The 12,678-nt window shown below is 40.1% G+C and overlaps 1 protein-coding gene and 1 long non-coding RNA gene across 5 annotated transcripts in view; one reads left to right on the forward strand and one right to left on the reverse strand.

Moving 5' to 3' along the window:
* The window catches only part of spns2 (spinster homolog 2 (Drosophila)), a 70,957-nt gene extending 64,779 nt beyond the window's left edge, over window positions 1-6,178 (reverse strand). For 3 of the 4 annotated variants that reach the window (XM_035433336.1, XM_035433335.1, XM_035433334.1), the window contains exon 1: window positions 5,744-6,178. In XM_035433336.1, coding sequence (XP_035289227.1) covers window positions 5,744-5,975 — 232 coding nt within the window. In that variant the 5' untranslated portion in view covers window positions 5,976-6,178. The remainder of the gene's footprint in view (window positions 1-5,743) is intronic. The other variant, XM_035433337.1, reaches the window with a different exon arrangement.
* A 113-nt stretch (window positions 6,179-6,291) lies between these two features.
* On the forward strand, window positions 6,292-8,884 carry LOC118235702. Its single transcript, XR_004766903.1, has 2 exons — window positions 6,292-6,444; window positions 8,613-8,884. It is a non-coding gene; the product is annotated as an uncharacterized LOC118235702 (long non-coding RNA).
* Window positions 8,885-12,678: the final 3,794 nt, after the last annotated feature.

Below are 12,678 nucleotides of genomic sequence, written 5' to 3' on the forward strand. Positions count from 1 at the left end.
GGAAAACAAAACTGAAATGGTACAAGTAGAGAGATAATGAAAGCACATTCTATAGGAATGAAAAGCACCTGGATCTCCTTTAAGAAATGGGGCCAACACCCAAAGAGCAGTAAACATTTGCACAGAGCAGTCTGGAAGATGTGCAACTGTCTCCAGTAAGATTCTATTCTATTCTATTCTATTCTAGACGTTTCCCCTTCTACAGTCTTCTACAGTGATACTGGCAGCCCTGCCCAGGTGTGGCTGACAGAACTATCATTATGACCTGAGACAAGGATTCTGAAAGGGACGTGTGTAGCAGCTGCAAAGTCCACTGCAGCAAAGATTGAGTTAATGTTGCTGAAGATCCTCAGCCGCCATGACCAAAAGGCCACAGCTGACAGAGGGATCAGCGGTGGTGAGGACTGGCCTGTGGCAGGACATGTTGGACTGGATGGCCTGGTGACATCAAGCCAGCCTCATCAGGCTGACAGCTGGAATGTTTACAGCTTCCTCTGAGGGAATTAAAACTCTATCTACAGTGGCTTATTGCTGCTGTATTTTTTTTTTTTTTTTCAAAGTCTCCAAGTGTTTTAAATTGAGGCAATGTACTGTTGCCTGCCCATTGTGGTGCCTTCAAGCTGACTGGTTGGAGTTGATCACACTGACATGGCCAAGGGCACTTATTGGATGAATATCTTTGAAGCTTCTATCCTACTCTCCACCCCCCTCCCCCACCCCACGTCACCTCTGTCATCTTGCTCAATTTTATAAAAAGCAAAACTGAGTACTGTGGCTTCAGGGGGTCATAGGGTTGCAGATTACCATACAGAGAGCCCTTAAAATTATCTGCTTGACAGGGACGAATAGCGGGATTCCCAGAGGACTGGAAAAGCCTCATCTGTGGCAGTTCCCCATCTCTAAGCCCAGATATAGGGGCAGGCTTGCCTCCATACACAGGAAGGATTGAGTTTACAAATGGGGTAGCTCCATGCATCAAATAACTTGAGTGATCCCCCAGGCTGTCACCCCATCTTTCCCCAAAGCTAATCCAGTCTTTAACTTAAGCTCCCTCTGAGTTAAAACTGTCTACAATGGGATTTAAGACAATCAAGATAATTGGCTGTTCAAACACACAGCACCATTGGCAGAATTTCATAAAAAGCATTTTTTCTCTTACTAATCCATTATTTCATCTTGAAACGTATACAGCACTAATTTGAATTCAGGGGGGAAAGCAATGTCACCCCCCCCCACACACACACACACACATACACACATATACCTCCCATTGCTACATTTTCCTTAATCTGTTTGAAAAAATACAGTCCTTTGGTGGAGGGTTATGGGTGTCTTCTGACAGATTCACATACAACTGATCCGACTGCTTTTTCCATGTTGGCTTGGATGGGTAGTGTTTGGGTGCCTTAACATGACTTCCAAACACATGTTGAGGCCTTAGTGCATCCTCATGTAGTGTGACCACTTTTCCCAAACAACTAAAAACAGTTTCCCACATGATCTATTTACAAAGGGGAGAATGTTGGAAATTGCAAAATTACAACTTTACCGCTCTCTCTACCCTACATGTATTACAATTGAGCAGGAACCAGACTGAGATTACAGGGCGGTACAGGGGGATAAAAAAGTGATATTGAAAACACATTTTTTGTGGACGTTTATTTACATTCAGGGCAGGACAAGGTTTTTGTAGGTCTCCTCCAGCAGATTTGTTTCCAAGTTCATTTTCTGCAGGAAATCAAGACCTGAGCTTTAATTAAACACTTTGCACTGCTGTAACAGCCTCTGATATCCCTGGTGAGCCCTGTTGTGTGAATATATTCTTAACTTAGAATAGGGGGCATTTTGCAGCCTTAATAAGTAGGAATCACAAATGCAGCCCTGATATTATAAAGCCATTTTAATCTGAACATCTAATAGCTTGACCTACTTCATATTATGCTTTTTCAGGGCAGTTGTTCCTTGTAAAACAGCCAGTCTGGCCACACTTAATTATAGCCAACCATAAAAAAAGCACATCAGCAGTTAACAGCATGACTGCTTTGCACTGTTAAAAAACTCAATCAAATCTTATGCTTTTATTAACACATCGGGCCTTTGCAGTCAATGGAGGCAACGTGGGGCCTCTTTGTGTCAACTCGTGGCTTGGACTGGGCTACGGTAAGTGCTGAATAATAGATTACGCCCTGTGTCTGAGATACGCTTTCAGCTGGGAGAACAGAATGGAGGAGAGGAGTGTGACCGCTCTTGGTTTGGAAGCCCTTCTCTGCTCAGACAAAGCAGAGACTCAGCGTGGATCGGGGCTGCGCTGCGAGACGATGTGGCAGCGCAGCAGAAAGTCAAGTCTGCCGAGGGTCACAGGGGACAGGACTCCTCTCTCCTCCGCTAAATCCGCTGACAGCTCAGGGAGTGCAGGCCTCCAGTATTGACCCAAAAATCCCTAATTGCCAACTGGGGGATTCCAGACCCTCCACATGCGCTCCCCACTCCGTAAATTCACTTCTTCTAAGAGCAGCCAACTCATGTTTAAGGAGGCGTCCTCATCCTCACAGAAGCAGCTTCGGATAAGGTGGGGGGGGGGGGGGGGGGGGGGGGGGGGGGGGGGGGGGGGGCTTTGGAGTGGGAATGACTCCGAACATACCCTGAGTCCCCTTTCAGAGCCCAATTAGCACACATGTCCTAGCTCTGTCAGCTGTTCCTAGCTTTAGCCAAGCTGCATAAAAAGGGTACCCTACACTACACACAGTCTAACGAATCGCTCAGGGTCTGAGCGATCCCACCCCCTAATCTCAGGTCAGCCAGGGACTTTTCACACAGCAAAATCTCCCAGGATTCCCTCTCTACCTGTACCTTTTTTCTCTCAACCTGTCACTGTAAAAACCTGTACATGTTCACACTCTAGCACACCAGATTATTGAGGCACATGCTAGTATTGTCTCCCTTCAAAGACATGACGATTGTACTATACTCTGTCTTTTTATGATGTGATATTTATTATCACCTTTTCTGACAGCAAGTAACTGGTGATTAACTGAAACACTATCAAAAACACCCTCTATGCTCTGTTTATGAATTGCGTTAGTAAGGACGGGGAGTTCCAGGGAGAGGTCATTGTAGCTCAGTTTTACTTATCTGTGATAACCAATCTAGTCTATGAAAAACAGGACTTGAGTGTTGAGTGCCTTTACTATGTAATCTTAATGGTTTACCCATTTATCTTTTGCTGACAGAACTGCGCTTCAGGCGCTTTTTTATATTGCATGAAACCATATATCGCTAAGATACAGAATCTTTCCAAACTGGGTACTGGAGTCGGGCAATCCTTTCGGGCAATGCACTTTTCACTGTTCAATCCACAGGCGTCTACATGATATCAGCCGGAAATTAGACTAAAGGAGCATTCAATTTATTTTACGAGCATTGTATGAGAAGCGTGGCTTAATCCAAAAATATTTATCCAGGTAAGCCTGATAGTTGCCGACCACCCTGGTAACAGCACTATTGTCTACAACCCTGTGTGCGATTCGTTTCTTTTTCAATTTCAAGAAAATCTTCGTTGCTTGGACGAAAACACGAGTTTATGGATTGTCTCATTCGAAGATGCTTTGGCGAAATAAAACGGACTGTTGCCGGGCATTCTTGTGTATACCGAGCACCCACCCAATGTGACATTATACAAATGTGAAGCTGTTAAAAGGGTAGGCCTATTAACTGTAATTTTCAGTACCCAAGCATATTTGTGCAGTCTTAACCTTTGCATGGTCGAACTGGCCTATGCCGTTTCGTGAAAAGATGATACATTTCTGCTCGGACTGCATGCTGCGGCACTGAATTTAACTACTTCACTGCGGAGAAATGGCCACGGGCATCCACACAAAGCCTGGAACAAATAGACGATGGCGTTTTCTACGAACGTCTGTAGACATTTCATGTACATTTACATTTAAAAATAGCGATGAATAAAATCATTAGTTGGGCTGCTATCATTCATTGATTAATTAATTGATTAATTTAACCAGCAGTAGTAAAAATGTCAGGTGTGTTACGATATAAATAATTACATTACAACGTTGTATATGCATATTCCGCTATATATTATATTCATATATAGACTACAGTGCATCATTTTACTCTGCACCGAATATAAACTATATGTTCACCAAAGTCTTCATATGGTAAAGCTTGGAAATAAATAATAACAGTGAGCGTTATGCATTATAGGAGGTGAGATTACTCCCCCCCCCCCCCCCCCCCCCCCCCCCCCTTAAATTGTCTTCTAATACAGTAAAATTGCTTCTCATCTCAGAATGACGAAAATGAATGAATGAATGAATGCATAATATTATGTCATTATAATGACATGCTGTTTGCAATGACTGTATCCTACTTTCCTGCCTTAACGTTCCATTACTTGTCATATAATAACACAAACGGTTTTGAAATTAATGATTCAGAAAAAGCAAGTAGCCTAATAAGTGTCTGCACTACAGTCGCGCAAGTATGAACATACTGATGTCAATTCAAAAATAATGTGGTAGATTAGTCAACAGAACTTTATATTGGACAATGAAACTAATTGGAGGACAGCAGTCTAGTTTCCATGGATACCTCTACCTCTAAAAGTCTGCACTTCAGGTAGCCTAGATGATTTCTAAAACGACATAAATGTTCTATAAAACATCAGGATCTTAGATTATAAATGTTGCAGATTCAGCCACATGGTTTATCTCGCTGTAGTAAAACAGCAAAACGCATACAAACATGAATGTTCTAAACAACCTACACACAACACTATACGAGTTAAAGACGTTATATTCTTTGTTCTATACTTCAACAGTAAATATTGATATTGATTCAACTCTAACAGAGTAAATATGATCCAATAGGGACCATATATACTCCGTTGGAGTTGGTTTAACACTGAACATTTTACTGTGTTAAAGCCGGTTCTTTTGCACCTGTCAGCCAAATCTGACCTCATGCGGTCCCGGTGGAAGTTGTAGTTAGAATGGCGTGTTTACGCACTCTGGACGAACTTTTTAATATGTAATATTTCTAAATAAATTACAACCTTGTGTTAATTAATGCCTGAGCCTTCTGAGTTGCGACACATTTCTAAGGAATAGACTATCTATGACTGAACTGCTACGGAACGCTCTTATCTACGACTGAACTGCTACAGAACGCTGAAACGCTCCAGCTAGCGCTGACTGAAAATAAGTATCTACTGTGATGCAAACTTGTTTTACTATAGCATTCTAGTTTGTATTTGCATAAATAATGTCCTATGTTAACTTTCTGCCGATCTAAGAAGGTAAACTTTTGCTTACTGATATATGTTTTTGAGAGAGTTTATTAAACAATCAGCAAGCTCATAGATCTGTGTCTGTTTCGAGTTGGCTCCCCTAAACAACATCTCATATGCTGTAACAGCAAAATATTAGTTAATTTCTAAAAGACCTTTGGGATGTAACCTATTTCAGGGCGCATACAGCAGCAAATTAGCGCACACTACAGACTCAGCTCTGCATTGTTCGCTGGCAACCGACAATGAAAAAGGAAATAGCCTAATGTAATCTGATGTAATTGTTTAACTATGTTCTCAATACCAGTAAATCACGGGCTAAGTCAACCTACCGAAACAAAAGGTATGTAACCTACACCTCTTCTCACTGGGTACGATCATTCCATGGGCAGACAAAAAACTTATGGATCTGTCAATAGGCGGTAATGTTGGACTTACCTACCACGGTGTATCTATCCATGTAATTAAGCACATTCCCAAAACTGAGAATCCCTGCGGCTGCCGTGGGAGACCTGCATTTTAGGAGTGCGGCACGAAATTTTTGCCCGGGTTTGCATGGATGGAGATCGGGGTTTGATTTCAAGCCGGGACTCATGCTGCCTGACAGCGTCTGCACCTCGTCCGAACTGCTGCAGCCCTCTATCTCGCACCCATCGCTCTCCACACACATCTTCTGACACGAAAGATCCAGCGCAACGAAAATGAGCGGCACAACAGTGAAAAGGCAGCAATCCTCTCAGGATCAGAATCGCGATGAAATATTAATCGCGATGTAGGCTTTAAGCGTTTGAAGGGGGAATGTTGTCCTGGTACATGTTTTGCCAGCAGTGCAGTGGCCGTCGATAGCGTTCCTTAAGGGTTTTCCCACTGCCCTATAGTGCCGTTTAGAGTGGACTAGAGGGGGTGTGTCGGTATAGCTAAACTCCTCCCCTCCGAAGCCGGCGAATGATGGAAGTTGCACCTGATGTAGAGAATGCTGAGAATTGCAACTTGAGCTATCATGAATGCAGAGCATTTCGCAAAAATGCCGCTGTTGGCGCTTGTACATCCGCGACAGTGCCTGTCAGGGAGAGATTGTATGATATGAACCGTTTTATCAGAAGTATTTCCTCATAAAAACATGCTGAAAAATCAACAAGGTATGCTATGCAGAACACTGTGAGGATTATAAAGCTGTCTGAAATATATTTCTTCGATTTTGTTTTTAAGAAAGGCATTGAGTGGCTGGTTGTTCAAAAATTGTTTTTTTTCCGGCGCATGGTTCTAACAAGAAGTTGCTACATATTAAATATTATTGTTCAGAACATTAAGTGTAACATAAGTCAAAGTGTGGGGTATTTCACATACCCTCGATTGTTACATTTTAGTATCAACCCGAAACCTGATTCAAAGCTGAAATACAGTCTAGCTCCAGAGACATGGCTTCCTTGAGAAATAGCACGGTACTTATAGTTTCTGCAGAGTATGCCTATTTTACGAATGATCAGAACTAGCTAATTTACGATGAGAAGTTGTAGCTGGTGAAAGGAATGCGTGTTTTGTTACTTGGTACGGGGCAATTTACTTGCGCATTTTAGCTTTGGAAACGAGTAAAGTTTTATAGCCTACCGCTGAGTTATGCAGAGCACTTATCTTAAACAGTAACAATACTGCAACTGGGTCCTGCAACATTATCGGTGCTAATGGCGCTCAGTTATCCGATATCCTTATAAACAGCATTTTTAAAGTGTAACAACGGCATGATTATTTACAATAATGAGAATGAAATGCGCGTCAGCAATAAGCCACTAAACTAAAACAAAATCATAAAAATATCATAATTGCATGTCATTATTTTTATGAAAAACAAAGTTCTTAGCAAGTCTCATTCGTTCACATAAAATCAAAAATGAATGTTTTCATTCCAGGACCTGCATGTTTAAATCTATGCAGATATAGCGTAGCTTCGGTATTCATACAGTGCATTGGACTTTGTGTTCAACTTGTTGTTTCCGGGCAGGTCACAAGGGGGCTTTTAATAAGTAATTTTTTGACAATGAGTTGCCATTTGGCCACATTGTCTCAGCTAACTATGTGTGACAATGTGGAGACAATTTGATCCGATGCCTCTGTATGAATTGATTAACTGGTCTGTATTCTCTCGTTTTTCTGCCACTTTAAAATTTGTCTAAAGGATTAACTTGAAACGCGATTATGCTAAACCAGTCAGCGTTGATAGCACACGTCCGAAATCATTAGAACAAAGTCGCTTACCACCCTATCTTTTATTGCAGATTTGTACGTTCGAGAAGTATGCCGTGGAAATCGTCCTATTGACTTTAGCCGGGACTGTTCAATAGACAATAGTCAGTAGTCTTGATACAGTCGTAATTTTTGTTACTTTTTTGAGTTTAATTTACGTTTATTTTAGATGTGGAGATAACTGCACTGTTATATTGCCCTGCAGTATCAACTATACACGATTGTCAGTACGTATAACGGCAAAATATAGCTCATTATTCTGAATTGGTATTGATAGTGGTTGCCAAGGAGGATGGGTCATGGAATTTTCTAATATTCAGCACCCTGGAGAGCTCGGGGGGCGGGGGGGGTTATTGTCTGGCAACCATATTGTTGTAATATAATAATATTATATTATATAAATATGCATTGTAATGTGCACGTGACAGTTTTAAACCTTTTCCGTCTCTTATTTAATAACCCGAACCCACAAAACCATAGTTATCTTATGAACGTCAAGTTCCAGCATCTCTGACTTGGTGTTTGCTTTTTTTCGGAAAAGAAAATCTGGAAGACCAACTCCTAGTGTTGGTACTAGTGCTGATAGACCGTTCAAAAAGTTCAACGGTGCATTCATAGATCAAAGGCATTTTATCTAATGTTGACAGAATAATTTCAGTAAATTAATTATTCACAGAATTGTTAATGTTGCAGTGCTTTACTGTGACAGCAGTTACAAGTAATAATTAATAATGAGTTGTTTCAAGGGTGCAGATTTACTGTACCTGTCCTAACAGGAAGGGCCTGTTCCATCCATTTAGTAGGTGGGCCAAAGTACATAGAGAATGTTACCCAGATGTAGAGAGTCTCATATCATGCATTCAGTGTGCTTAGATCTCCCCCCCCCCCCCCCCCCACCCCACCCCCTTTATCTATCTGACATTATCACCACAATGTATATGCCCCTCTGTAAGGTGCTCCCCTCGGTCACAGCTGAGTTACATGCTGTTGTAAGACATGATTAAGTCTGGAATAACTCAAAAGAAATCATCATTTCAAAATATTATTGCATTGTGCTCTATTTTAGGTGCCGATGTCTTTAGACTGTGGGAGGAAACTGGAGTACCTGGAGAATACCCACACAAACACGGAGAAAATGTAAAATCTCAGGATCCCACATGGGATTCAAACCTGGGACCTACTTGCATCATGCCACCCCTATTTAATTCTACATAATAAACATTATGTAAACAAATGAATCCTTTCGTCTGTAAGGGGGACTTCTTGGTAGAGTTTTAACTGCCCCAGTTCTTTGACTGTCAAGTCTTTTGATTTTGAAAATGAAAATGTAAAGGACAATTTGCATTATTTGAATTTTGTCCGGGTAGATGCGTGCCAACACAGAAGTGAATTTGCAAACAGCAGAACTACTGTGGATTTTCATTTATGACAGTCTTGTATCGTGAGAGGGTGGTTGGCCTTCAAACATTGAAAGTAAGATGACTAATTGAATTATCATTCATTTTTGTCATCAATCATGCAGTTACAACAAGAACATGTTATTTCAAATGTACAGATTTGATGGTTTTCATTTGCATTTTAATTAGTTTTGTCATGTATTGTATGGAAAATGAAAAGTCAAATGGGAAAATTGTCAGATAAAGTGCGTTAGAAAAATGAAGATGCAAACTGGACTTTTGCATTTGAATTTGAATTATGTCATGATGTTTGCACACATCCAATGAAAAAGAAATGCAATTGCCAATTTGCTTTTTAATTTGAAATATAGCCAGTGTGCTTCCAGGATAAACCTCTAATGTGTGATGTAGTATGATCACAAAACAAACGTTTGTTCATGTTACTCACACCTGCTGGTAGAATGTGGGAATTTTCACTTGGTCTGTAAAGGGTTTATTACAGTTGCACATAATCCGTGTCCACGCAAGCACCAATGTAATTCAAAATCCGTGTCTACACAAACAGCAGGGCAATGTGCACATTGAGTCAAACAAAAAACCAACACATATCACTGTATCTATAATTATATGTTTATTATATATTATATATCTATATTATATAAGTTTGTGATAAAAAAAAAACTTAGTCATTTATAATTCCGCTCTACTTTAATTACAGTTACAATTTGGGCTACCTTGCATAAGTCAAAAATGGCTGATTAGGCTACTTACATGATTTTGACAATGAGGCGTCCGTTCAGTAGCTAGTGTAGAAATAGACGTTTTGGGGTGCTCCTGTGTCAAATTTGTGCCTTGTTGGATTAGGATACATTGGGATTAGGATACTTTTGTGTGAAATTCTGATCTTTTTTCAGCAACTGCAATTACATTTACTATTTATTATTATTGCAAGAATTCAATGTTGGCTACAGTTCAAAACAGGAGGTTAAAGTAGGCTATAATCAATCAGTGTGATGGCAAAAATTATAGAGAACAAGACAAATTTCGAAAACAACCCAAATTTTGAGGACAGCAATGTTGGAATAGCATTTCGTGGCTGGAAAACTGGCTGTCAAATAGTATTTGCAGCAAAAATATATTTACTGTACATTTCACCATTTCATCATTTTGGCCACTATACTTTGCAGATCTACGGCTACAGTAAGGATTTTTCCATTTTAAAATTGCTGTGAAAACTACAGAAACACATACAAAATTAGAGCAAGATAAGTGGGACACAGAACTGAAATATTTGATTTGTTGCTATTTTTTGTCATATCAACACACGGGCAAAGCATTCATTTTGAAGACTGAAGTTTACAAGGATATGAATACGAGGAGTAATCCTGAAATAATGCTGTACGACTGAGGTTCTGAGGTTTCCAAGGTAATTTACATTGTATGTTTATGACATAGACTTTCAAAAATTACGTAGACCTGAAAAAATTTTCATAAATCATCTCACACCAAACAGGCAAAGAAACTGGCTGTTATTGTCATATTCCTAAAAAGAGCCTTTCACTCTGTAAATGTGCACAGTCACAACATGAGAAGACTACAGCAGTGGAGAGGAACTTTTGAAAGTTAGTTCATAGCATTCTCAATATGTTTCATTAAGATCTTAAAAGATCTCATGCATCACTGCCACACTGGACTGTTTGGGATATTAGCTAGATGTAGTCTTCTGTGTGTTGCTATCAGTTATTTTTAGGCATAAAATTACTGCATATCTATAATTTAGCTTTTTATTTCCTCCATGCTGTTGTACCTAAAAGTAGATAATGTCACCTCCTATGAAGTAATTATGAAAATTACTTCATGGGATTAATCAAAATCAGATGCTTTGTGTTTTCATATTTGGCTGGAATGAGTAGTGTAGTCCCTGTGAGATGGATGCATGGAGTTATAAGGCTCGTGAGTGTTAACATGATTATGTGCCATCTCAGTATGAGCTAGGAGGGTTTAGCAGCTAATGAGAAATGGTTTAACTGTAATGCACAAAAGTCTCTGTCCGTGATTCATATGGAAGAACACATGAGAAAAGTGTGCATGAATTTCTAATTCATCTGTAGAGCTCAAAGGTCAATCATACTTTTCCCCGTTCTATACACTGATAATGCCCACTAATTCCATTGACATATTAATTTCAAGGTTAATATGTGGCATAAATATGACAGCTTTCCTTGGACAAGCCCTTATTGCCCCTGAATGCACACGTATATTGTTCATTGTTCCTACCATATATATCTGTATATCTGAGTTAATACAGTAATTTTAGGTCAATGCATCATTTCATTCAATATTTCATTTTAATCATGCTTCCATCTTAAAATTACATAGTCACTTGCTAAAATAGGGCAGTAGAGTTGGTGCAAATAGCAGTCAGTAAGTTATAATACACTCAGTATTTAAAAAAAATGTTTGACTCATCTTTTATCGGCTTCAGTAAAAGTGTAGGTCCTGCATTCTTGCCCAGTTTATTTCATTTTGACACAGACAGCATCTGGTACTGGGTCAGAGAATGCTATGCACAGCACAGGGTCATTACAGGTTGTGGAAATGGGCATTTCACAGAAGTTTACTGAAATCAACATATAGCTCTGAAATTAGGAAATAAATACATTTTTTTTTTAAATCAATGAAATAAAAAAACACCTCAGTAATACTGCGATGCCTTTTGAGAATCAAGCTGAGTGAAATCTTTTTGGTGCGTCTGTGTATCACATCATCAGCAACTGTAACACATGAATTGCAGAGATCTGCTAGAAAGAAATGTGACCAGGAAGCTGAAGTTGAGTACATAAACGGTATATTTTGCACACATGAAACCGTCCAGTGCAGGAAATGAGTGATGGGTACATTGCACATATAAACGCCATTCTTAACAAAACACTGTCTAAGCAGCCACAGAATCGTAAAACAGGCCATTAAATTCTGCTGAAACAAAACTGTGTTAAAGCCAATTAAGAAGAATAGTCCCTGACCTGGGAGATTAAAGTAATATGACCAACTCTACTTCTATGTTAAGTTATTACTGCTTCAAGTCATATTTTTTTTCTGACGGAAGTTCCATGCAGGACGTGGATCAACTCACATGCAACTGAGGGAATACATAAGTACTCATTGTGGTTACAGAAACAATGCTGTAGGTGAGCTGCGTGAGGAAGAGAATACAATCTCGAAGCACGTTGTGGTGTCAGCGCGCACTGTTTGCAGCGGTGCGGTTAGCCTTTTTAGCTCCTGCGGCCACTTATCCGCTTCGTGCGGTGTAAGCCAAATAAAACGAATTTCTTCAGTACTCAAGAGTTCCCCAATTTTTTTGGCCTTTGGTACAAAAACGATGAAATGCGACCTGACATTTTGGAGGGCGCTGAGCTGGTGTGACACAGGTCAGGTTAGCCGGAGGGTCTCTTATTTACATTCTGCTCCAGCGCAGCAGCATATGCCTCGCAAAGCTCTCTGTGCTTCCATCTACCACAGGCCTCGCCTGTTTGTGTGCTTAATAACGCATCGCCCTGAACACAGTGTGACAGTGGCAGTGTCATGTGACGAGTCTCCAGGCTCTGTGAGTCACAATATAACTCTGGGGCCATCTTTGCAGTGTAGTGTCCTGCTCCGTCTCACATCGCATAATTGCTTATTATTTACTGAATATGTTTTTTTTTAAACCGTCTGTAAACGTTGACCTTTCCGTCG

The sequence above is a fragment of the Anguilla anguilla genome, chromosome 9 (genome assembly GCF_013347855.1).
Source record: "Anguilla anguilla isolate fAngAng1 chromosome 9, fAngAng1.pri, whole genome shotgun sequence".
Classification (NCBI taxonomy): Eukaryota; Metazoa; Chordata; class Actinopteri; order Anguilliformes; family Anguillidae; genus Anguilla; species Anguilla anguilla.